General features: G+C 62.3%; 1 protein-coding gene across 1 annotated transcript; it reads right to left on the bottom strand.

Annotated features, from left to right (window-relative positions):
* Nucleotides 1-4,938: 4,938 nt before the first annotated feature.
* On the bottom strand, nucleotides 4,939-24,763 carry ARHGEF16 (Rho guanine nucleotide exchange factor 16). Its single transcript, XM_066374862.1, has 15 exons — nucleotides 24,435-24,763; nucleotides 17,850-18,453; nucleotides 16,032-16,077; nucleotides 14,724-14,893; nucleotides 13,054-13,110; nucleotides 12,416-12,576; nucleotides 10,099-10,251; nucleotides 9,833-9,962; nucleotides 8,975-9,049; nucleotides 8,617-8,709; nucleotides 8,157-8,308; nucleotides 7,543-7,731; nucleotides 6,573-6,646; nucleotides 5,963-6,064; nucleotides 4,939-5,432 (listed from the first exon to the last, which is right to left on the bottom strand). Exons 2-15 carry the CDS (start codon nucleotides 18,432-18,434, stop codon nucleotides 5,293-5,295), a joined length of 2,127 nt encoding a protein of 708 aa, XP_066230959.1. The 5' UTR covers nucleotides 18,435-18,453; nucleotides 24,435-24,763; the 3' UTR covers nucleotides 4,939-5,292.
* Nucleotides 24,764-25,084: the final 321 nt, after the last annotated feature.

Here is a 25,084-nt window from a genome sequence, read left to right as displayed (position 1 = left end):
CAGGAGGCAGCAAGGAGGCTTAGAGAGAGAGAGAGAGAGAGAGAGAGAGAATACAATAAGAAGGTTAATAGAAAGGGATAAGGACTGACGTCCATCTAAATTGAAGTCCTAGAAAGAGAAAAACGTGGACACGAATCCACAATGAACCAGTTTTCAGATCTCAGACTGAAAGGAAAAAAAAAAAAAAGAATGGGAATCGGAGCGAAGTCAGACTTGGTGTCAGGAGCAGTCCAAGCAGAGAGACATGGGCGTTCTGTTTTCAAAGTGTTTAAGAAAAGAAAAAGAAAATGGAAACTTGAGTTTTACATCCTGCTAAACTGTCACCAAACAGCAAAGCCCATGTTGTTCTTGGCGGGTCCCCACTCGGACCTGCCCTGAGCGGTGCTTGGAGGAGGGCCTCCCACAAGACGCCGTGTGTGTGTGTGTGTGTGTGCCGACAGTCACCCTCTCCAGACAACCTCGTATTTCAGGGAATCAAACATCTGTTCTCATTGACAACTGAAACTCCCAGACAGTCGCACCCGAGAGGGGCACGTGCTCAGCTCGCCCCCGCTGGTGGAAGAGAGACGTCGGTGACGAGTAAAGTTGTGATGACACAGGTGTATCCAGTGCCGGGAGACTGAGGGATGTTTTGGCTCTCATACCACCTGGAAGAAATGTCTCTCCACGGAAAGGCCCGGAAGGAGGGAAAATAAAGTTTAAGAAGGGAAAAAGCAGATGTTCAAACCCTAATGTCCATGGTGACAGATGATCAAAAGCAGCCTCCCTAGACTGCAGGAGACGTCATTCCATGGTGTTTCCCTGGAAGAGGTGCACCTAGGAGCATAGACACAGATGCAGAAACAGCAAACCCCCAAGGACGCCGGGGCAGGAGTTTGAATATCTCAACCTTAAAAGCATCATAAGTTACTATGTAAATATATACACACCCTTATGCATTTGAACAGCAATGCAGGCTTGGAATCTTATAGCAAGGACAATGTAATGGAGAAATAGCTGTAATTGAGGGCTTTCATGCAGTCTTTACAAAAGCCCAAGAGGTTAAGCAGAGAGACCTCAGCAGTGCTAAAATTTAAGTAAGCTTTTGCACACGCTATATCGTTACACCACCTACATTCGTCTACTATTACCTTCGTGTATGTACACATTTATGTTATGTATATAAACTTTACAGACAGCAGAAGGAGAATGAAACACTTAAAATAAAAATTTCTTTGAAAACACCCCTGCCCAGATAGCGCGGCTGGTTAGAGCATCGTCTCGAAGTGCAGAGAGGTTGCGGTTCGCTCCCCAGTCAGGGTAGCAGGGACAGATCGGTGTTCCTGTCTCTCTCCTGCTCTCTCCCTTCCCCTTTCTCTAAAATCAATACAATAGACATTTAAAAATTTTCTTTGAAGACTAATAAGACAGAAAATAAAGACCCTCCCCAAGATTGTCAATTTTCTTTTAAACATAAAGCAAGAAAAAAAATATAAAAGAAAATGAACTACAGACACAATAGACAGTATAAAAAAAAAGTGCAGAGTGGGACCAAAGTTGGTTTACAGTTGCTGGTGTGGAAAATACAATAATAACAGTACATGAATAAACTGTGTTTTGTGCACTCACAACTGTAGACCTACTTTTGCTCCACCCTGTATTATGAACAACTATGTACCGATAACTTTGGAAACAAAACATTGGATGCATTTTGGGGAAAACAGAAGGCCAGGATTGGTGTAGGTAGAAATAAAACACCTGCATAAACCAAGAACTTAAGTGAACACAGAGTAATCAAAGCTCTCCTCTCAGCATGCACCCCCTCCCAATAAAGCCGGGGGCGACGTTGGTACAGGAGGTCCTGCCAGGCTCTCGAGACACCCTGGACTTATCAAAAGGATTTTTTTCCAAAAATGTTAGAGGCAAACGCTCACTCCGACAAGGCCAGTATCATTGTGGTCCTAAATCTAGGTGTCGTGGTCAAGTGCAAGAGAAGAGAATGATGGGTTCTTTAGGTGTACGCAGAAATCCCGAATAAAATATTAGCCCCTCAAATTAAACTTTCTGAAAATCACAACGAGCTGATCCCACAGGGCTTGGATTTGCTGCAAATGCTGGGAAACGTGTCAGTGTCTCCGGGTGAGACGAGACGTCAGAGGACCGTCTTGGGGAAGTGGCAAGCGTTCCACAGAGGTCGGTGTCTCTGTAGGATGTACAACCCGGGAGAATGGGATGGACGGGGCCATGCGAGAGTCCGCTGCAAGCTGAACGGAGAAACCCGTGGACGCAAGTCTGTCCGCACGACGCTTTCCAGGCCTTCCCTGCCCACCTCCTGCCCCGCTGGGGTCCTGCTTGTCTCCTTGCCTTGTTGCTTGTTGATCTCCGTTGCCCTGAGGTGACAGCCTGTGTGTCTGGCTGTCCTTACCCGCTGGACGCAGCATCTGGGAGGCACGGGCTCTGCTTGCTTTGGGCAGGGACACCCTGACGGGGTCTGGGGGAGGCTCAGGAAACACTGGAACAAATGAACAGATTGCCTTCACAATCAAGAATCGGATGTCCCTGTCACTCTCCCCTGTCCCTACCCCAGTGGAGCTCGTGAGGCCAGAAACAAGAGTGGGGAGGAAGGGCGGGGGGGAGGGGGGAAGGAGATACAAATCACCCTGGTTTTCAGGGGATGGGCTGTCACTATAGAGGAGCTGAAAGGGCCAGCAGACAAATTTACCCAATTGATAAGCACCCGGCAAGGTAGGCCACCAAGCCACACCGGTGTGCAAAAGGCATGAACCTAACCTATACAAATTGACCGTTCTTCAACACCGGCCATGCCAACTAGAAAACAAAATAAGCTGCCACTCAAAGTGGCAACAAAATCAGCTGATATCTGGGGATTCACCTGGCAAAGGGGCCCGTGACACTTGAACCGAGTTCAGACGGCCTAACGGGGCCCAGGTATGAGGACACACCCTCACTCTCTGGCCGGTCTTCACCTCTGATGGGCTCCTGGTCTGTTCCAAGACCCAGCAACGGGCTAGACAGGTGACAGCTGGGAGAGCAACTTGGGATGCCCAACGCGGACAAGGGTCTGCCATCTGGAATGGTGACGGATAACAGAGGGAAGGACAGAGAAAGTGAGTCAAATTCATGGAAACCCCATGGTCGGCCAATAAGGGTATGGATGGAGGGGGGCAGAGATCTACGATCCAGACTTGACGGGTGTACAACTCTACTCCAAAGGGCCAGAAATGGGGGAGCCTGGGGACCATTATTGAGGTGTGGGGAATGGGGACCCCTAGGCATTGGTCCCCCCCCCCCCAGGCCACACATGCCTTGAACCCTGAGGGCGCAGCGCCGTGCCCCTGCCGGCCTCCAGGGGGCAGCAGAGGGAGGCAAGGACAGCCCAGAGAAAAGGACAAGTCAGGGATGAAGGGGACCAATCTGTCCCGCCGCTCTGCAGACACATCTTTAGGTGCCCAGTGGGTAAGCTGGGACTTCTCAGTGTCTGGACACAGGCTTCGCCCGGATTGTCTGGTGTCCCAGAAAACCCACGCCCTAGCCTCAGTTTCCTCACCTGCAACAGGAGGGGCGGTGCAGCTGGCCAGGTCGGATTCTGCTGCAGGGTTCTCGTCCTGAGCTTGCCTGGTCTGGCCCTCCCCAGGTGGGCCTGGCTGCCCCACCCCAATACCCTGCCTGGGTGGGACCTCCTTCCTCTAGGCTAAGCAGTCTGACTCCCCCTTGCTTAGGAAGTACAGGGGGCTTTGACCCCTTTGCAGACCTGGGGGTTCGTCCCCCTGCACCCTGGTCACGAAATTGAGGATGCGGCCTCAGGGCTTTCCAAGCCCACTTTGCTCCACTAACTGAAACCACACCAGGCAGAACATGGACAGTGGGCGGGCTGGCCCTCCCCGAGAGCTTGGGGGTCAGCAGTGAGAACTAGCAGGTGGGCAAGGGGCAGCTGGGCCCAGCACGGCGCTGCTCAGCAGCTCCTGTATAACATGCACACACACACACACGCACCTGCGCACACACTGGCCGCACTCCAGGAAAAGCAGGGGTTTCACTGAGCTCACAAGTAGGAAAATGATGGCCCCAGATTTAAGCCTGTCCAGGAAGTGAGGCCCTGATCCCTGGGGACCCGTTCCCCCAAACACATCCCCCTCCCTGGGAAGCTCCTGCCCCTAGACAGCCCTGCTTGGCTTGGGCTCAGGCTGAGGCCACTGAGGTCACCTTAAAGGTCAGTGAGGAGAAGCAGGCCCACCCTCCTGGTGCTGAAGCCCCTCTACCACCTGGCTTTAGGGGCCCAGGGCTAGAAGCTCCGCCCCCTCACTCAGTCCCCTCCCCCAGGCTCAGTCCGTTCCTCCTGTGCCTGGGTCTGCAGCTGAGCCCAGGGCTCAGGGCCAGGGGCAGGCTCGCAGGCACACACTTCTGGGAGGATGAGGATGAAACACACCCCTCCCTGGCTTTTACATAGAAGTCAGCACCCTGCGGGGTGTGGCAGGCACTCAGCATGCTGGGAGCCCCCACGCTGGACAGCACTGCCAGCCGAGAGGCACAGGGGCAGGATGGGCATCGGGAGGGCTGGTAGGGGCTTCCCAGAGAGTAGACCAGTCCTCGAGCCTGGCCAGGCAGCCAACAACCCTTCCCCCACTCCAGAAAAACTGTTGCCCCCTCCCAGCCCAGAGGTCTCCTTGCCTCTCCCATCTGCACGTCCCCTCTGGGGTGTCCCCCCAGGCTCTGCTGCCCTCAAGCCCCAGACTCACTGGCCATGCCCATGACTCCGGCGGGACAGACAGATAGGCGAGGGCCAAGAATAAGCCCAGAGTGACATGCATGGGCGGCCAGATAAGTGACCAACCCAGCCAGCACAGAGACCACACACGGGCCAGTCCCCCCAGCCCACAGCACCTCTAATTTCTTGGGGACATGTGTGGCCTTCACATGGGCTCAGATTGGCTATGGAAATCCAGGTGTGACAGATGCACTTTAATGTCTCTGGGAACCTCAGAGTCACAGGTACAGTGCTGGCACCTCGGGGTCACCTCCCTCCACCAGGCCCTCCTCTCGGAAGGTCTGGTGCCCTGGGCAGCGAGGCCCTCCTTGTCCACACAGGGCAGGAGGGAGACACTCACGTCATCCCCACAGTTCTCAGGGCCAGACTGGGAGGGCCTGGGGCCATTGCTGCAGCCCAGGGGTCCTGGGGGGAGACCCAGGATGGTCCAGGCTCCCGGGACAAGCCCACCACACCCCCTGGAGTCCGGCATGGCCACTACTGGGGTGCTGATGGCAGCTGCCTTGCGAGGTGTCTGGCGGAGCGGGCTACACATCCGTTTCCACCCGAAGACGCTCCATCCTGCGCACGTTGCCCTCCGCGGCCACACGGCTGGTGATGCACTGGGCAAAGTCCTCGGGGAACCAGCCTGTCTCTCCGTCCCGCAGCCTCTCGCCATAGAACCATCCTGAACCCAGACATGGGCAGGTGAGGGCAGGGTCCTGGGCGCCAGGGAGGGGCCCGACCTCGGCACCCCCACCCAGTCCTCTGAGCTGCTTGTCTGGAAGATGCCAGGGCCAGGCGCCCTGGCGAGTTGACCAACCACCACTGCCTCCCGCCAAGGGGGCCTTGCTCAAGGGGGTCTTCCATCAGGCGCTGCTGAGTCCCCACACTGGCGTTGGGGGGGCTGAGCTTGCTCCAACCAGCGATGCCCACCCTGTGCTGGCACCTGTGGGGGTCCCGTGAGCAGCAGGGCCACTTAAGAGACAAAGCTTTAGATCCTGCAACTTGGGGACATCTGAAGAAGTCCTTGAAGGAGGGTAATGCAGGGGGCTGTGGAGTTAGGCTCATCGTGAGCATGTGCGGTCACCTTCTGGCAGGGGCTGAGTTTGGCTGCCCATCCAGTGTGCTCCTGACCCTCGCCAGGACCCCAGCCTGCCTGGGTCCCTCCTACCCGCCCCCCCAGATGCATGAACCCCCCCACCCCCACATACTCACCATCTTCCTGCTGCAGGATCAGGACCACATCCGCCTGCTGCAATGAGATCTCATCCACCTGCTTGGCCAAGTAGGCCTTGGTGACCTCCACCTGGAGCAGGTCTTGGGGGGGGGGCAGAGAGAGGCAGGTGTCAGCTACAGGACTGTCCTCCCAGGGAGGGGGTGGCTGAGAGCTCTGTGGTGTCCCGATGGTCCAGATGTCCCAGCACAAGGACATGTGACAGCTTCCCTCTGGCTGAAGTGGGGGCCCCTCCACAGGTGCCAGGACAGGCCTGGTTTCAGGGTCAAAGCACCTGGCACGGGCAGAGGGCACTCCTGGCTTCTAAGGGGCTCACGGCACAGATCTGTGGGCCTCACGCGCCAGCAATTTGGTCTCGGTTTCCACCAGCTACTGGGCACGGGGCAGCACTGTCTCCCCCTGCAGGGAGGGAGGCCCTGAAACAGCTGGGTCTGTGTGCCTATGTGACTAGAGCCCTCGCCTGGACAGGTCCCCTGGGGCAGGCTGTGAGAGGACAGAGGGATGGATGGCACCTCTCCTTCCTGGCCGACACCCTCCCCCACCAGGGCCGGGAAAGGGGCTTCGAGCTCTTCCTGTGGGGCAAGCACCCACCTCCCTTGTTGGGGGGGTCTTGCCCCTGTCGCTCCTTGTGTGTGAGCGCCGTGATCCACCGAGCCCGGTCACTCCTGGGGACAGACAGTATGAGTGGGGCCCCAGGCCATTCCGGCCGGCCCGGTGACTTTGGCTTCAAGCACCCCCCAGCAGGGGGGCATGGTGAGGAGGTGGGGGTCACGTGGCCCCTCATGGGTGTCTCTGAGCACTGTCCCACAGCCCCCGCGTGTGTTGACGAAGGCTCTGGCTGCCTGAGCCACGAGCCAGGAGTTGTAAGCAGGCCTCCCCTCCGGGCATCCCCAGCCCACGGCTCTGGGGGCCACGGCCTGGGAGTCACAGAGCGTGAGAAGGAGCAGCAGGCAGACTGAGCCTGAGTAACACCTGCCCGGAGTCAGACTCAGGTGGCAGCCGTACCCTCAGAATCCAGGCTTCCTGGATTCGACCCCTCTGTGCCTTGTCAGTTTGCTGTTTGACATACAAGGCCTCAGCTTCTTACCTGGAAAGGGGGCCGTGCTGGAGGGAGCACGAAGACCCCCCCCCATTCCTCTTCCTGTCTGCTGAGCTCCCTCAGTGCCAGCACCTGTCTGTATGCTGACCCCTGCCCTCTGTGTTTGAGCCCCGCTGTCCTCTGGCTGTTCCATGCTAGAGGCCCCAGGGCCTTTGCATTGCTGTGCCTCTGCCCGAGCACTGCTCCCCACATAGCCCTGTGGAAGTGGCTTCCTCACCAGCCCCCACCCCATGCTCCCTTTCCTGCCGGTTTTTCTCCTTAGTCCTCACCCCTAACACATAGGTTTCCTCAGATATTCATTTTGTGGCTGGCGTGTCCCCCCTCCCGTGAGGGCAATGTTGCCCCCGCAACTGGTGCAGTGCCTGGCACATAGCAGTGGTCAGGGACACTGGTGACAGGAACCGTGCTCATGGAGCTAGCAGAGTCGCCCCCCCCTCCTCCAGGGAGCCCTCCCGGACTCACGCGGAGTCAGAGGACAGCAGGATCTTCTCCTGGCGGCCCTCGCTGTTGTGCAGCAGGGTCACCTGGAAGGGGTGCGGCACGGATGAGCTGCGGTTGCCGCCCCCTGGCAAAGAGGGCTCCATGGCCTCCACCTTCTGCACCTGGATGTGGTCCACCTGGGCGTAGTCCTGGACCAGGAAGCTCTCCTCACTGTAGGAGACAGGAGGTGGGTCTGATGCTGCTGGGGGCAGCCAGGCTCTGCCATCCCCCCGCCCTGGTCCCCACAGCGGCTGGGGGCCAGGCAGCCAGAAGGAAGCCCTCTAGATTTCCTCCCCTCCTTCCCCCAACCCTGAGAACAGGTCTGCAGGCAGAAGCCAGAGCCACAGGTTGCTCTCCGGGTCATGCGGGGACTAGGGGTGGCACTGAGCACCCCGCGGAGGCTGCCCATGTGTCCTCGTGTTGGGGACCCAGGCCGCTGCCGTGGGCAGACCAGGCTGGGCAGGTCCTGTTGTGAGCCCCCAACTCTGAGGCCGGAAGAGGTCAGGTCAGCTCCCCCAGTGCCCTCCTGTGGCTGGCCCCCACACGCAGCCCCCCTGGCAGGGTCACCTGGCCCGGCGCCCCCGGGCAGGGCCCACCTCTTCTTCTTGGTGATCACCAGGACATCGTTGAACAGGAAGAGGTAGCACGTCGGCCGGCTGGCGAGTTTTCGGAAAAGCCCAGTCTCCTCCACCACGAAGAGCTCCCCGCGCTTCCTCAGCCAGCGGGAGGCGGAGATCAGCGGGAGGGACTGGGGGGGGGGGCAGACGGACGTCTGATCACATCCCGGGTGGGGGGCAGGGGGGAGGACGTGCAGCCACTAGTGGGGACCGACTGCTGCCTCTGAGGATGGAGTCCAGCCTCAAACAAGGGGCCGCTCAGTCGGCCAACAGGTGAGCCAGGCCTGCGCCCAGGCCCTGCCCAGGGGCTCGCTGCACACCTACAGAGCGTCCCCTCTGGGGGGCGCCCTGCGAAGGCCTCCATGTGTGGGGAGTGGGCTGAGAGCCTGGGACAGCCTGGGGCTGCAGGGCGAGGCGGGGGCTGTCTGGGCCTGCCTACCTTGACCTTGCCGAAGTCCAGCTGGGTGTGCAGCGTGTACATCTGCTCCGTGCGCTCCATCTTGCGGGCCCCCTCGTTGCACTGTCTGACCAGCTGCAGGGCGTGGACATCAGAGCAGGCTGGCCGTGGGCCCCACCTGCCCAGCCAGCCCGAGGCACCTGCCCTCGTGGCTGTCCTAGTCCCCGCTGTGCCGTGAGGTCACCGGTTGTGTGCACGTTCCACTCCCTCTGGGCCTCCGTGTCCCCAGTGGTGTCATGAAAAACTTGGGATGGACCATCTGGAAACCCCTCCCCGCCAGGCCCTCGGGGGTCTCTGCTCTCGGGTGGGGTGGGGGGTGAGGGGGCTGGGTCCCAGTCACCTTGCTGATAGCCTTCAACGCGTGGCTGGCCGCCTTGTACCTCTCGAGGTGGCCCTGGCTCCTGAGGCAGAGTGTCTGCCGAGAAGACCCTGGGCGTGAGAAGGCACCCTGCACCCTCCTGCACCTCAGGCCTAGTGGTCCGCAGGGGACAGGGGCTCCCTCACCAACACCAGACCCGGTGGGGGCTACAGGGAGGTCGAGGGCTCCTGCCAGGCCCCACACGGCTCTGCTCGGTCAGGCTGGGTGGGAGGGAACCCAGAGTGAGCACCCTCCCAGGACCCCACCCCTTCTAGTCTTGGCCATTGCCGTCCAGCCGGGGGAGGGTCCCTCGCAGCCTCTGTTTCTACTCTGCCCAGAATGCCCAGGAGGGTCTGGTGTCCCATCTGGCTTGGACAGCAGACCCGCCGAACACAGGTCCGCATGCTCTCTCTTGGGAGCTCAGCCGGGCTCCTGCCATGTGTGTTCACATGGGCACACCTGCATACCTTTCACTCACACACATGCTTCTGCCTGTGAGCTGGCATCTCAGAGACACGTGCCCCTCTCCTCACATCTGGGTCAACTGGACCATGGGTGCTAGGTAGGAGGCGGCAACAGCCCAGGACCCGTGCTCGGCATGGGGCTGGGTGACACGGGGTAAAGCCACACCCCCATGAACCGTTAGGTACAATGGAGGATAATCACAAAAGGGCGGGATCAGGCCCTGGCAGAGAGAGCCCCTTGGGACCACGTCACCCTGGCCATCAACTGTCCTCGTAACCATCACGTTAGTTACAGAGGAAGAGGTCACGTGGGACCCCAGCAGCTCAGGCTGTCACCCCCCCCCCCCATCGGCTGGGGTCCGGGCTGTGGGCTCACATCCGTCAGGAGAGGCAGCCGGGTCACCCTCTGCATGGGGAGGATCAGGAAGGAGATCATGGGCAGGCCGCCGCACGCCGGCCGTTTCTCGATCTCCCTGAGGACGTCTCGGAAGGCAGTGTTGCTACTTCTGCAGGAGAATGGGGTGGGGGCGGGGAGGGAGACTCAGGAGCCGGGCAGGACCTGCAGCAGCCGCGGGGTGCCCACCGAGACCGAGGTGCCATCATCCTGAGCCCAGGCCCCCCCGGCCCCGGCAGCCCACGCACGTCAGCCTCTGCAGGGCGCGTTGTTGGTAGACCTCATTGGCGCAGTAAGCTACGTAGGGGTGGAAGTGTCTCTCGGCGTGCTCCTCCAGGATGTCACTGATGTCCTCCACGCACACCTGCGCCTTGTGCCGCCGCTCGAGGTCCTCGAAGAACCTGCGGTGGGTGAGGACCACGGGCCTGGTTGCCCTCTGCCATGCGTGTGAGCACGCACGCACACGTACACACACACACACACACAGACAGACACACACACACACACACACACACACACACAGCTAGTTCAGCTCACAGGGGCAGCACACGGCACACAAGTGCGTGGGACCCGGGCTGGCGCTCCTGCAGGGCCTGGGAGCCACGACCCTCCCTGGAACACCCCCACACAGGTCAGCTCCTTAAATCTGAAATAAGTGGACACAGACCCCTGGCCAAGTCCAGGGCCACTTCCCTCTAAGTTCTGGCACAATTTTGGTGGGCGTCACGGATGCTGACAGGTAGGACAGGACGGGTCACTCTGACTCAATTCCCTGGGCCCTGGGCTAGAGCTGCCAGGATCTGCCTGGGGCACCGGCTGCCCAGCTCAGCGGGGGGGCCTCTGGGCAGACTCCCTGGAGGTGACCGCCAGCACTCCAATTCCTGATGGCAGCCCCCTTCTGAGGCTCAGTGTACCTGGGCCTTGGCCAGGGAGAGGAGGGTGAAGGGAGCTGTGCTGACCAGGGCTCTGTTCCCACAGCAGCTGTGGCTGCCACAGCTGGCCACCTGGACCTGCATGGGGCCACATGGCCTCCAGTGCAGGCTAACAGCTGGGAAGCGCCAGACCTCGAGGCCCCATCACCTCTCCAGGCCCTGAACAGGGCAGCCGAGAAGCCCTCCCACCCCGAGAGTGCTGTCCCTGAGACATCCCTCCCTGGTGCACTGCTTTCTAAGTCCCGCTGCCCCGGCCTCCTGGCCCGCCCGGGACGGCCCCATCTGGAGATGAGACAGCTGGCTGACCTCCCGAGGGCAACGTCCCAGAGCACAGACCTGCCCCCACACAGGGTGCCTCGGGTGGCCCACAGCCGTCACCAAGGAGCCATCAGCTGAGGGCTGCCAGCCCTTATCACGCACCTATCACTGGGTGGGCGGGGAGGGAGCCGGTGGCGTGACTCTGAGGCAGGGGCTGGGGGAGGTCTCAGGTCCTTAATCCTGAGGTCACTGAGGGGCCCCAGGTCAGCCCCACCAGGACCTGTGGCCAGGGTGCCACCTGGGAAGAAAATGGGCCATGCAACAATCTGTGGGTGCCCTCCCAGAAGGTGGGGCCTCGCTCTGGTTGTCTCGGCCAAGCCAGTGAGGGTGTCAGGGAGTAGGAACAAGGCCTCAGCTTGGAGGTGGGCAGGGGTCCCTCACTCCCCCGCTCACTGGCCCTTAGCCCAGCCTGACCCTCTGCTGGGAACATTCTGACGGGCATGGCTGGTGGGCAGTCTGGGAAAATCAGGACAGTGTGTCAGGAGCAATGAGGACCTCACCCCAACCCCAGGAGGGTATGGGGGGGCTCCGGCTGGCAGGCACAGGGCCCCACGTGCTAAAGGGCAGGCATGCTGGCCAGCGCCTCCTGTGGGTATTCGGGAGGGCGTCTGAGAACGGGCTGGGAGGTCGGAGATGGCCCTGAGCCGCTGACCTAAAGCAGCCGATTCCTAGGGAGGCCACTGTGAATGACCACAGTGCACACCTGCACCATGCCCTCCACAGTAGTACACACGCACACCTGCTGCCCCACACAAGTGCACACACACGCACATGCACACACGCGCACAGCCCCACGCAAGCCTGCAGCCGCACGTCCAGCCCTTCCTCCACCTCCTGTCCTGCAACCAGAGCCCTGGGCCAGGCACCAGACACCTCTGGGAGAAACACGACCCCGGTGCAACAAGAGGCCACCTCCCACCCGCTCCACCCTGTGGGCACCTCACGCCTCGCCATGCAGCCCTCCGAGCCTGGGCGTCCTGGTGGGAACACGCCTGCCATTGGGCAGGGCCATGCCCTGTGGGAGGTGTTCTACCTCTTGAACATTGGGGCAGGGTGCAGGGGGGTACGAGGACACCCACAGTCCAGGTGCTCAGCTGTTCCCGGGGCCACTCTTAGAGGCCTCAGAGCCTGGGGAGGTTCTCATGCTTCCTCCCACAAATCACTGCTCTACACCTCTCATCCATAGACTCAGACTGGGGGGGGGGTCTCCCAGAGCCGGGCCTCCCCCTCCTCCCAGGACCGGCTGCCACCATCACATGCCAATGGGCAAGGCGGCCTTCCCGGCACGTGGAGGGTGGGCGTGGTTGGGCCTCACTTCTGGCTGGCGCTCTGGACGTCCAGGATATTGGAGAAGAGGTGGTGGTGTTCCGTCTGGGTCATGGTGGCCCGTAGCTCTTTGGACTGCAGGAACTCGGTCACCAGGATGCCCAGGCTGTGCTGGTAGGAGAACTCAGACGTCAGGATCTCGAAGATGGCCTGGGCGAGAGGACAGCCGTGCCGGCGGGGCCCCACGTGCACCGGGACGCCGCTGGCAGAGTGGTGCAGATGCAGCGCCCCACGGCACAGGGGCCTGGAGCAGGGTGCGTGTGTGATCAGTGCTGGGGCGAGGCGGGTACAACCTGGGTGAGGGCACAGGCTGGGATTTAAGCCCCCCAGGCTGGGCAAGCCTTGGGAAGGATGAGAGCTCAGCCATGCAGACATGAGCCTGACTCCTGGTTTTGAGCGTGGGCTCGGTCCCTCATGAGCTGTGAGGCCAGGCAAGGACATCCACCCTTGTCTGAGAAGGGGAAACAGTGGCCACCCCTGCCCTGCCCTGCCCAGGGCACCAGCTATTGCCCTGGTGTCTGGCTCAGGAATTGGCCAATGGGCAGGCAACATCACCATGGCCGTGGTATCCCCTGCACAAGGCTGGAAAGCAGGGCTGCACCCCCCCCCTCCCATCTAGTCACTTACCTCCTGCCTCTTGCGTTCCTCAGCTGACAGCGTGTCCAGGATGCCCGACTCAGTCACCTGTGGGGGCACGAGCCCAGGGGTTCAGGGGTTGCATGTCCTAGAAGTCCGGCCTGCTGGGCCAGAGCCAAGGTGGACAGCAGAAAGGCTAGAAAAAGTGGGAACCTCCGTCCTTCCCATGGCTCAGTGTAGTGAAACTGCTTGACTCTGCCACTCACATCGCTCCTCTCCTTGGAAATGCCCCTAGGTAGGCCCACCCCCTGCAAAGAGCCCAGGGGCAGCTGAGGAAGAGGATGGGGGTCCAGTGGGGAAGGCCGGAAGGCACTGGAGCAGGGGAGGGGTTGGTAGGAGCAGGGCCACCTGGCAAAGCTGAGGTGTTGGGGACAGGGCTAGGTGAGTCAGTGTTCTGCCCAAGCGGCTCGGAGTGACACTGTTCCAGCAGGGTGCCCCTCCCCAGCTCTCCACCCCCTCGGGCTGTGGGCTGTAGGCTGCCCTGGGCGGAGTGTGGCTCTCCATGTCCCTACAGAGTCCAGCGGGACAGGCAGGTCTGTCTTCCTGCTGGGGGCGCCCCTTCTATAGGAGCCAGGGCCACTCCATCCTCCCTCCCCACCTCCTCACTGGCCTGGGCAGACGCCGTGTCCAGTGCCTATACCCGGAGGCTATACCCCACACCTCTTCCTCTAGCCCAGGCTAGGCCGTGGTCCTCCCAGCTCAGGGGGCTGGGGTCAGACAGTGGCTGCGTGTTGAGGGCACAGTGTCCTGAACCCTCATCCTGACCCAGGCTCTCACGTACACTCAGGTCCCGGCACGCGGCTGGGATCCAGCAGGTGGGAATACATTTCCCCACTTCTCCTCCGCCTGCCCGCACCCCAGCCTGGGCTCTCCCTGGCTGGGGGTCCCGGAGCCTGGAGCATGATGGGCAACCAGAGCCTCGGTACCTCACCCCTCACTCGGGTGCCAACAACAAGTCCCACTGTTATTGCAGACAGAGGAAAAGCCAAGTGCCCACCCTCCCTACTGCCCACGGTGCCAGAGCCCACAGCCTGGCTCCGGCCCTGGGCTATCAGGGGATGGGGTCAGGAGTCTGCCCCGTGGGCAACTATGCCCTCCTGGGGTAGTGACAGTAGTGACAGCTGGCCTCCCCTGCACCTACCTGCTCAGAGCCCCGGGGCCTCTCCATTGAGTCTCCCACACCCCTGCTGGGTAGGGACGAGCCCCACTTCCAGATGTGGAGAGAGGGCAGGCTTGGCAGTGGCACAGGTCTCTGGAAGCCAAGGCCTGGTTTCTAGCCTGCTGTCCTCTTGTCTCTGCATGAGGACCCTCCTGCCACTTTCCTAGGGGGGGGCAGGGCCCTGGCAAGGGGGTCCTTTGTGCCCACAGCTCCCTGCAGGTCAATTTGAGCAGGAAGCAGAACACATGGGGCTCACCTGGGGGATGCATGCCACGCACACAGGGCAGGCACGTGCCCCTAATTGTTCTCTCCCCCTGACGGCCCCCACTGAGGTGCCACACAGGGCAAGGCAGCTCAGGGAGGGGGTACCAGGAAGCAGATCCCTGCTGCAAGCTGGGTGCAGATGGGGGGACCTCCCCTCCCTGGGGGGTCCTGGACGGCTGCTCTGGGCTGACCACCCACAGGCTCGGGGAAAGGGCTCCATCCCACCAGCCTGGCCTACCTCTGGGAGCTGGCTCCAGGTTATCTGGGGGGGCCGGTAGTTCTTGACCACGATGGGGGCACCCACTTTCTGTGTCCCCTCCGGGCTGCTGGGCTCGTCTAGTGAGTCATCGTCGGACTCCAGGCCGGTGTTCAGACCCCGTTCCCGGATCTCCTGGTAGAACCGGGGGTCTGGGGAGAGGGGACACGTCGCCTGTGGGCCTGGGGGCTCAGAGCGGGCCTGGACCACGCCCCCCCACTCTGGAGCCCACAGGCCGTGACCTCCCGAGAGCCCCTGAGAGTGTCTGCACCCCTAAGCAAGTACCCCTCGGGCAGGTGGGCTGGTTCCCCTGGCAGCTCCAGTGAGCCCAGGACAGGAGTGGTGTCCTGGTGCAGAACGTGGCATTTTTGGACCAGGCTGAGTGACCAGTCAGAGCACACAGGGCCCCGCAAGGGCTTTGGGTGGGTCCCAGAGCCCTCAGACCAGAGGCTATTTCCTGCCCCCACGCTGCAGGCCACAGGGACGGATGGGCTGGTACACAGCTCAGGGCCCCACTGAGCCCTCGCGCCAACCCCGCCACACCTCCCCCTCCCACACTCCCCTCTGAGGCCTGGGGCAGGAGACCCCAATCTGGACGCCTCCCCAGTCCAGGGCCTGTGGCCATCCACAGGGGTGGGGGCTAGCAGGGAGGGCGGCCTGTTCTTGCTGGGCTCCCACGTCCTCAGACGCCCAGGCCTGGCACTGAGGCCCAAGTCCTTCCCAGGCCTCCCTGGCCCCACCCCTCAAGCCCACTGAGTGTGCAGGCACCTCCCTCCACCTCTTCCCGTGGGTTCCTGCTGGCACCCCACCCCTTGGCAGGCTAATCGTGCTGCTTCAGGCCCTCTAAAGCTCCAGCTGCCACTCCTGCCCTCCTGAGCTCCCCCCCCCCACTGGGCTCCCGTGGGCAGTGAAGACCCCAGGCAGAGCGCACAGCAGATGGGTCTACACCCGGGGGTCTTGGTCCCCCAGCATGGCCACTATCAGCCCCGCACACACTCGGGGTACTCAACATTCGTCTCCTGGAGGTGACCGTGGGGGCTCTGTCTATCCCCTGCCCCTGGGACAATACAGAAGGGAGTCCAAGGGAAACTCCTAGACCTTTCTAGACCCATCAGAGCCACATGGCCGGACGGCCAGCAGGACCTCTGGTCCCTGAGGAGTTCCCTTATAGCATGCTCTCTGTGCTACCACACCCAGACTCTCCCTCTCCCTCCCCCAGGACAGCCCCCGTGAGACCAGCGTCATCGAGGTCCAGCCCAGCCCACGGTCGCCTCCCGAGACCACACTCACCATCCTTGAAGGAGCCCTTGTGTGCACGTTTCCGCCCCAGTATCTTCTGTGCAAAGAAGACACAGAAACACCAGTGGTCAGCAAGGAGGAGGGGCAGGTGTGGGTCTAAAGCGATTCCTACACCCTGGGGCTCAGAGACCTCATGGCCTTGTGGGTGACGCCCAGCCCACCAGGAGGGGGCTCTGCTGAGCACACAGAAGGCACTCAACAAATACTGGCTCCCTGAGGGATGTGGGCCCACCAAGTAGAGGCCAGGGCAAGATGGGATGCCCCCAGAGTGGGCAGGGCGGGTGACTGAAGGCTGGGCAGATCCAGGAGGGCTGCCTGGAGGAGGAGGCAGAACTGAACTAGTTAAGAGGGGGTGCTCAGGAAAGTGGGAGTGTTCCCATTTGGGGAAGCCTGAGGTAGGAAGGGCATGGTTAGGAGAGGACCAAGAAGGAGCATGGGGGGTAGGAGTTGGGGCTGCACATAGGACCTCATGGAGGGGGTGTGGCCTGTAGCCACAGGACAAAGTGACCAGCTTCCACACAGGGCTGGTGGCCCAGCAGCTGATGGCAGGGCTGTGGAGGTGAGTGCAGGTGGGTGGGCAGGGCACTTGGGGGGCCCACACCCTGGCCCTACCGGTTGCCCGTTCAGAGCCTGCCTCTTTGGCTGGGTTACACCACGTTTCCTGACCTCCCAGGAACCTGCTTCCAGGAAAGTGGGAGCTGGTTTCTCCCAACAAGTTGGGGCCTGAAAACTCCCCTTGCTGGTCTGAAATGTAGTTGCTGCCAGCTGCACCTGGCCCTGAGCCCCCCCCCCCCCCCCAGCACCTTCACCGCCCTCTCGCCTCCAGGTTTGGGCACAGGCTGCTGCCACCGCCCCTCCCCCACCCAGAATCTACCCTTTGTTCCTGCCTCTGCATTAACCCTCCTCTCCTGGGAGAGCCCCCCACCCCGCCCCAGCCCTGTGCTTCCCCAGTTCCCTGAGCACCCAGTATGGCCCTCAGCAGCCCCCCTGCCCGGGCCTCTCCCGGGGCCCGACTGCTGGGATCACTTCCACACCCCAGCACTGAGCACGCAGGAAATGTTGACTGAATGCGTGACTCCACAGAATGAAGGAATGGTCCTCGCAGGCCTAGCCCTGCTGGGTGCAGGGCTGAGGTCCTGAGGCAGTTTCTGGGGTTCCGACATCTCGGGTAGGCATAGCCGTGGGCAGTGCCCACCTGCCAGGACAGTAGATATGGTCCTCCCCACCCCGGTCCCACTGCAGAGTGGGGTGCCGGCCTCTCCCGTGGGGAGGCCGCTGGGAGGGCAGCCACGGGCGCAGAGGGTGCCGGGTGAGGGCACCCCTCTTGCCGGCCCTGTGCCCGCTCTGTTCTCTCTAGGACGCTGAAGTAAGCCCGCTGTCAGGCAGGAAAGGGGGCTGAGTGTGCAGAGGGAGTGTCAGAGTCCCCAACAGGAGCCCCTTGGGCACTGAGCCCAGGCCAGTTGCTTCTGTAAAGTGGTCACTGACACCTGTCCTTGAGATGGGCCGGCTCCCCTTGGGGCTAGTCCCTCCCAAGGCTCTGCTCCCACTGGGCCCAAGAGCAGACCTCACAGGATGGGGTCCTGGGAAGAACCTTGGGCCTTCCTGAGCCTCAGTCGCCTCAGCTGTAAAGTGGGGACATTCCCAGCCTGGCCGATGGGTCTCACGGAACCAACGGCCAGGACCTGGCACAGGGTAGGTGCTCATTAAAGGGCAGAGGTGGGACAGGGATATGATGGTCAGGCCCCTGCCCACCAAACACGCTCCCGAGGCCCCTGGGGCACGTACCCCACCCATTGCCCAGGCCCCTACCTTATTTTTGGCTGTGGACCGAAGAGGAGGTTGGGTGGACTCCTCAGCCAGAGCATGGAGCTTGGGGCTGAGATGGATGGGGCTCGCCTCGCCACCCAGCGACCCCAGGCCCTTCATGGCTGCTCGGTAAGATTGGCTGCGCAGATTCCGTGTCAGCATCCCCCCGGGGCCCACGTCCATGTCCATGTCATCCAGGAAGAAGCCGGGGCCCGCATTGAGCCGGGGCTCCCGCCGGGCGGCCTCCTTGCTGAGCACGGCCGCCCCGAAGCTCTGGTGGCGGGCTGGAGTCTTGGCCTTGCTGGACACGGCCAGGCTCTTGGGGATCAGCTGCTCAGTGCCCATCTTCAGGGCTGCGGGGCTCTGCGTGCTCAGGACAATGGACCGCGGCTCCATGCCCTTGGGAGACGGAGGCTGGGCCTCCGGGGTGTCGGGCTGGAAGGCGGCATTGCTCCTGACTGGCGGGGGGCCCCGGACCATCGGGAGTCCGGACGCAGGGTTCCCCTGGGCATCCAGCCGCAGCTCCGAGTGGAAACGACCTTCCAGTAGCTTCTCTTCCAAGGAGCTGTCTGAGTGCCGCTGGGACATACTGGGTGGCCGCAGGGAACTGGGGGGACAGGGCAAAGTTGAGGGCCTGAGCAGAGCTGCCTGGCGCCTTGCCACTGTCACCAGGACTGCCCAGGGAGGTCGGGGTGCAGCCTCAGGCCTGTGGGGACCCAGCAGAGGACAGGAAGCTGGTTCTCTGAGCTCTAGGACCCAAGGGGCAACCTGCAGTGAAGCTCGGCCCTGCAAGGTCACCGTACTTTCCCTGCTAGGCTGCACAGCTGCGGACAAACACCTGAGCTGGGGGTATACGTGTGGGCAGAGTGGGGTTCCTGGGTCCTGGGCTGGAAACAGCCACTCAGCCTGTTGGCACCACGTCCACCAAGCGGGTCCCAGCCTGAGCCCACCTCACACGCTCGCTATGCAGTGCGGTGTCTGGGAGCCCTCCAACCCTGGGAAGTTCTGAGTTTCTGCTCAGGAACGCTCCCCGAGGGCAGGCATGGCAGAACCGGCCACACGGGGCTGGCCTAAACCACAGCAGTCGGACTGTGTGCGGGCCCCTGGAGGCCTGGCCCTCGGTCCCGCTCAGCACACAGGTTCTCTGCTGCACCGCCCAGGAAAGGGGCAGGGCTGTGCCTCCTGGGGGCCCCCGAGAAGCCCTGGCCACCCCCACGCTGGGAGGACCGCCCACACATTCCTGGGGACATTCTGAGTCACCCGGCAGAGGCGGGCAGCGCCCACACTGGACCTTCCCCGGGCTGGGTGGACGGGAGCCGTCCTGGGTCCCCACCCCCATGTTAACTTGTCTGCCTTCGACGCATGCCCGGCCGAGGAACGAGGTTCAGACTTCAACCTGCAAGCACATCACCCTGAAGCAAGCAACACGCACCCGTGTGGGCAGCTGGCGGCCTCGATGGCGTGGGAGTCCTGTCATTCTAACCGTGACACATTCACGGTGCTATGGAGAGCAGGCCCTGTGGCGATGCCCCCGCGGGCCCACACGGAGACCCTGCCCACCCTGTCCCCTGGTCCTTCCTCCCCTCTCCTTGTCTCCTGCCCAGGCCGGACTGCATGCACTGCCTCTCCCAGAAGAGGGCAAAGTCTGCCCCGGGGAGGAAGTGCCCGCATGGAACCAGTCAGGCCAGCCCCTGCCGGGTGTGACCCGAGTGCCCAGCAGGGCGGCCCCGCCCGCAGGCCCAGGCACCTCCTGCCAGGGGGCCTGGGCGCTGGGGTCTGCAGGAGCACCAGGCTTGATGACGGCGTCTCCTCTTCTCACCGCTGTTCATTCCAGAACTCCCCGGACCGGGCCGTAGGTTCAGAAGACCAGCAGCAACTAAAGGCTTTTATCAGTGAAGACAGTGGCGCCCTCTGCAGGCCACCACGATGGGCTCAAGGCACGCAGCCTGCTCTTCTGAGCTCTCCTCGCTCTCAGTGTCACCCACCCTCTTCCGGCCGCAGGGACAACAGGGCAGTATGCAGGGACAGCCTCCCACAGCGATGCCCAGGGGCTAAGCAGGACACCAGCCTCCCCTCCCCCTCTGTGAATAGTCCCCCCTTGCTTGCCAGCGGCTCTCCTCCTATTAAATTCCCACCCCACCCCCCGCCGTCCGGCGTCCCTGTCTTGTACGTCTCAATCCCATGCCCCATACAGTCAATGCATCTGCCCCAGGTGTCCCCAGAGAGCCTGTCCTCTCTCCCGGGTCTCCCTTCCTGCTTCTGGGGCTGGAGCTCAGCTGTCCAGATCCTTCTGCCTCCTGCTTCCTTTGGTCCCTGTGCCCCGGCCTGCCCCCCACCCTCTCCGTCCCTCAGAGGCAGCGCCCCCTCGGTCCCTGTGCCCCGGCCTGCCCCCCACCCTCTCCGTCCCTCAGAGGCAGCGCCCCCTCGGTCCCTGTGCCTTGGCCTGGCCCCTCTCCTTCAGGCAGCATCCCTAAGAGGTAGATCTTTGACGGAACGTCCCTTCTCCCTCTCCTGGGCTGGTGATGTTTACAGTCCCATCAGAGGAGGTTTCTTCAGGATTGGAGAACCCTATATCACAGCCCTGGGTGGTGACCTGAGCGGGGCTCCCCCGGGCCCACCTTACCCGGGCTCTGAGGCTCACGGGGACATGCTTCACGGATCCACGTCACCCCCTGGGCCACGTCCCTGTGAGTCCCTCCGACAGACACGGGTCTCCTCGGTTTAGACGTTTCCCAGTGCTCTTCCTTGGGTAACTTCTCCCGCCTGTGTTTGTTCTGGTCCCTGTTTCAGGAGAGCCCATCGACACGCAGGAGCCCGAGGTGATCCCCGAATTCAGACCTCTTCTTTCCGCTTCTGTCCCTCTGTCTCCGTTTGCAGGGTTCCCCTCAACGCCGGCTCCTGTCCAGGCTCCCACCTACGGCGCTGTCGTCTTCACCGTCCCACAGAGCCCTCCGCTCTCCCGCTCCGTATTCCCGGCACCCTGGTTTTGTGCTGTGGATGCCCCGTCTTCTGTCAACAACATCGGACTCGTGTCCTCCTGCGCGTGGGCTCGGCTCCTCCCGTCTCCGCTTCTGCTGGACGCCCTGCCCCCCTCAAGCATCCCTTTTCCTCCGCCACTGGTGGTTCTGGCGGGCTGTCAGCTTCTTCTTAGGAGATGGGCATCATGCTGGTGGCGGGGCCTGTGTGCCCGCTACGTGCACACACGTGAGTACATATTTCCACCTGGCAGGCTCTTTGGGACACCTCTGCCCCTGTGGTGTCCCTCCCTGGCAGCCTCTCCTCAGTGGGTTGGATCTACAGACCATCTCCTCGGGGTCCTTGCTGGGTGCCGGTCCTGGCCTGCTGTCCCGGAGACAGCACAGCGCAGGGGCGGCCAGAGCACGGATCCTTTCCGCCGCCCTTGGGGCAGATGCCAGCCACGCTGTCCGGGCGGCAGTTGCTGGGAGAGGCCAGCCACCCTGCAGTGACCACTTGGGCCTCAAAGGGGGGTCCCCTCCAGCAAAGGTGACCCGGAAATCTCCTCCAGAGATGCCCACGGTGGTGAAGGCTGCATGCTGCTTGTGTCCCCCACAGTCTGCGGGTCCTTCGGGAGAGCAGGGACAATGTCCTGTTTGTGTCCCCGCAGTCGGGGGGGGGGGGATGCCCACACTGATGAGTGAATGTAGGGTATCACAGGCATTTGCCATGTTCTGGTCTTGCCACCTGGGGCAGCGTCTTCCCCATGAGGCCCTGGTGCCCCTGCTGAGGACAAGCCCACACACACGGGCTGCAACACAGAGGCTTAAGGTCACCTGTGCCCCATTTTGGGTGACTTCTGGTTGTTTCTGCTTTGGGTGGGCTGGAAAGGATCCCTAATGGCTGAGCCCCTGGACCCACTGTTCTGTTTCCCCTTTGCCACTCACCGGCCCGTCCTGTGCCCCTGGCACATAGTCAGGGGAGCATAAGGGACACAAGCAGCTTGGGAGGGAGGGGTGATGGCCTGGAGGTGGCAAGTAGAGTCGGGGAGGGCTCTGGACAGCCTCCCTGCAGCCTCCGGGGCCCCTACTCAGCCGGGCCAGTCCTGCGCTGTACTGGCCCCGCCCTGGCCTTCCCCTTGCCGCCCAGCCCCTCCACCTCCTTGTCCCTGTCAGATGGGTTTCCCGGGACTCCAGCAGGCTCAGCCCCACCCCTCTCAGTCCCTTGAGAGCCACACTATTCCTGGCTGCTCTCCCAGCCACCAGAACCCAGATCACACCGAGGTTGACACCGCCACCCCTCCGCCTAAGCCTCTAGGTTCTGATGGGGCTCGGCCTCCTCAGCACCGTCAGCTCCACCGACCTCGGTCTGCACTTAGGCAGACTCGACCCACAATGATGGCCTTGTGCTCAGGTAATTCTGCCCGGCCTAGCTCCAGCTCGGAGTCACACAGAGTCTGGGGACAGGATTTGGCTCTGTGAGCCCTGGAGCTCACACTGAGCTGTTCCATTTGCAAGATGGCCAGGGGCCACCGAGGAGGTCTCTTCCCAGGGCAGCTGTGTCCCCCAGGGCGCATCCTTGGTGGTCCAACCAGGGTCTAGCTGCTAGCTTCATGGAGGGAGGGGCCAGGGGTGCCGCTGAACACCCCACCGTGCACAGGACGTCTCCACAGTGAGGAATGATCAGGAACAAGCGTTCAGAGTGCTGAGGTGGAGAGGCCAGGGCTTAGCTGGCTGGAGAGGCAGCCATCATGGTGGGGGTCAGGGGAGACCCACCTGGCCACACCCAACCTAAGAGCCTGGCAGCCCCTCCCTCCCCGAGCACAAGCCTCCTGTTGCCTCCCTCCTGTGGCACCTGCAGGGACCAGCAATCGTCACAGGCAACGCTGCTGTCCTGTTCACCTTAGCACCCCGGCCCACCTGTCCCTGCACCAGGCTCCCATCTCTGAGTCCAGACACCCCATAAACCCAGCTCCCATCATAGGCTCAGCTGGCACACAGGGTGTTTCCCCACAGGAGCCCCGGGCAGGACATCGGAGCCTGGACTCCGCAGGGAGCCGGGACAGGTGACCGGCAGAGTCCTCCAAATGCCTTCTCGTCCACTTTGTCTTCAGCCAAACTTCCGGAAGGCGGGCACTGTCCCTCTCTGACAGGTGAGGAGACCAGACGCAGAGGAAACATGACCTGTAGGGTCAAGCTGCGGGTCCCTGGACCCACATCACTGACTGACAGGTGAGCGGGGACTTTCATTCGAAGTAAAGATGCTCTTACCCACAGCCAGTGGCCCAAGCGCAGAGCTGCTGCCGGCAGAGAGAGCAGCTGACATCCATCTAGAAACTGAAACTAAAGTTCTGGGACCCAGATACACGATGAGTAAGTGACTGTGCCCAACAGATCATGCGCACAGACTGCTGTCCACGGGGCAGCAACCATGGGGACCCCAGCAAGCCGCTTCACCTCTGTGCCTCAGTTTCCTCATGTGTAGGTGAGGAACGTCTCCCGTGTAGGGTCAGAGATGACCCCTGGGAACCTAAGATGTTGGGGTGAGGGGTGGGCTCACGTCATCTCATCCGCCAGGTGACTTTTGTCCAAGTGACTTAAGACTTTACTTCTTCAGGCTCCAGCCATCCCCATCTCCCACCACTCCCTCCACCAGGACTTGGGGAAGCCCTGCCTCTAGCCTCTGACCCTGTCCTGGGCAGTGCCTACATCCTTGGGGCCTTGGGCATTGGACGGGCAGCTCAGCCAGTCCCTCCAAGTGGCCACACCTGCAACTCCTATTTTACAGGTGAGGAAACTGAGTAATTTGCCTTGGTTCATATAGAGCCAGGATTTGAACCCAGGGTCCCCACTGAGGAACAGATCACAGGGTGGTCAGGTGAGACAGGTGGGCAGGAGTCAGGACCACAGGTGCCGTCAGAATGCAGGGCCTTGGGTGGTCACACCAGCACCCTTGAGCCACCATGGTGGAGTCACGCTATTCACCTCCAGGACAGGGGGAAGAGTTAGGCCCTGCGGGGCTCCAGGTCTGATGCTGAGGCCACCACACTCGCCCATCACTGCCACTCACTCAGGCACCACCCCTCCCCCAAATGCCAGGTCCACTCAACCGCCTTCTTTCTCAGTGGAGGCAAGCAGGGCCGGGGAGAGGAAGGGTCTTCATTCTTGGGGTTGCTAACTCCCAGGGCCAAAGCGGGTTTGGGCAGCAGATTCTGCACAGTAGTTGAAGGGGTCGTCCTGTCGGCCATGCTGACCTCCTTTTAAGGGACTTGGGACTTCTTTCCTAAGACCGTGCCCTCTGATGTCTGTGCAGCTGCGGCTGCAGGCTAGCTCCTGACCAGGGTGAGGGTCTCCGTGGGGTTTGGGGTGGGGCGGGGGCGCAGGGGGCAGCAGCGGGACGCTCGAGGCCCCGGGTAAACCCGGGGTGGGGTCAGGCTCCGCCTCCGCCCGCGGCCGGTCCCCCAGCACCGCGCAGGGAGGCGCCGCAGTGTTCGCGGACCCCGGACCAGGCTTGCGGGAACAGCGAAGGGGATTAAAAGCGCCCCCAGAGTGACTGCCGCCTCCTCCCCGAGGCTTAGTCCCCACCACTTCGCTCGTCTGTCCCCTCCCAGGCTCACCTGTCCCCCAGGCTTACCTGCGCCACGGAGCAGAGGACGAAGCGACGAGCGCAGGCGGCGGAGGTGGGGCCAGTCCAGCCCGCAGGCTCCGCGCCCCGGGCCGGTCGGCCGTTCCTGTTCTTACTCTTCCCCGGCCACCCGGTCCCTCCCCGTCCCCGCCCTCCCACTTCCTGTGCGGCCCCGCGGGAGGCGGTGGCGCGCTGGGCCCGGCCAGGTGGGCGGCAGGTGGGCGACGGGTGGGCGTCCCGGCGGGCAAGGCGCGGGACGATCGGATCGTCCTCCGCAGCAGGGGACAACTGGGCACACCTGGCCGCGCTGTCTGCGTCACCGGCCTCACCTGGACGGCCTGCGTTCACGTGACCTGTGGCCGGGCGGGCTCGCGCCTCCGGAGTTAGGGCGCCTCCCGAGTTGGGGCCGGAGTCCGACGGCTTTGCGGCCGCCCGAGGCCTGCCGGCTCCGGGACCGCCCACCCCGCCTCCCGCTCCCCGCCCACCGCCACGCCTCCTGGGTCGCCTGCCCGGCGTGGGGCCCCGAGGCCAGGCTTCCCTGGCTGCGACCTGAAACAGCTCCCGTCCTCCTACTAGGCGGGACTCCGCTGCTGGGTTCTTTGAAAAGTGGTGGTTACGGAACAGCCCAGAAGGCAGTCTCGGCTGGCGCACCAAGCACT

Source organism: Saccopteryx leptura, chromosome 3, assembly GCF_036850995.1.
Source record: "Saccopteryx leptura isolate mSacLep1 chromosome 3, mSacLep1_pri_phased_curated, whole genome shotgun sequence".
NCBI classification, from domain to species: domain Eukaryota; kingdom Metazoa; phylum Chordata; class Mammalia; order Chiroptera; family Emballonuridae; genus Saccopteryx; species Saccopteryx leptura.
This window is presented reverse-complemented; position numbering and strand designations above follow the sequence as displayed.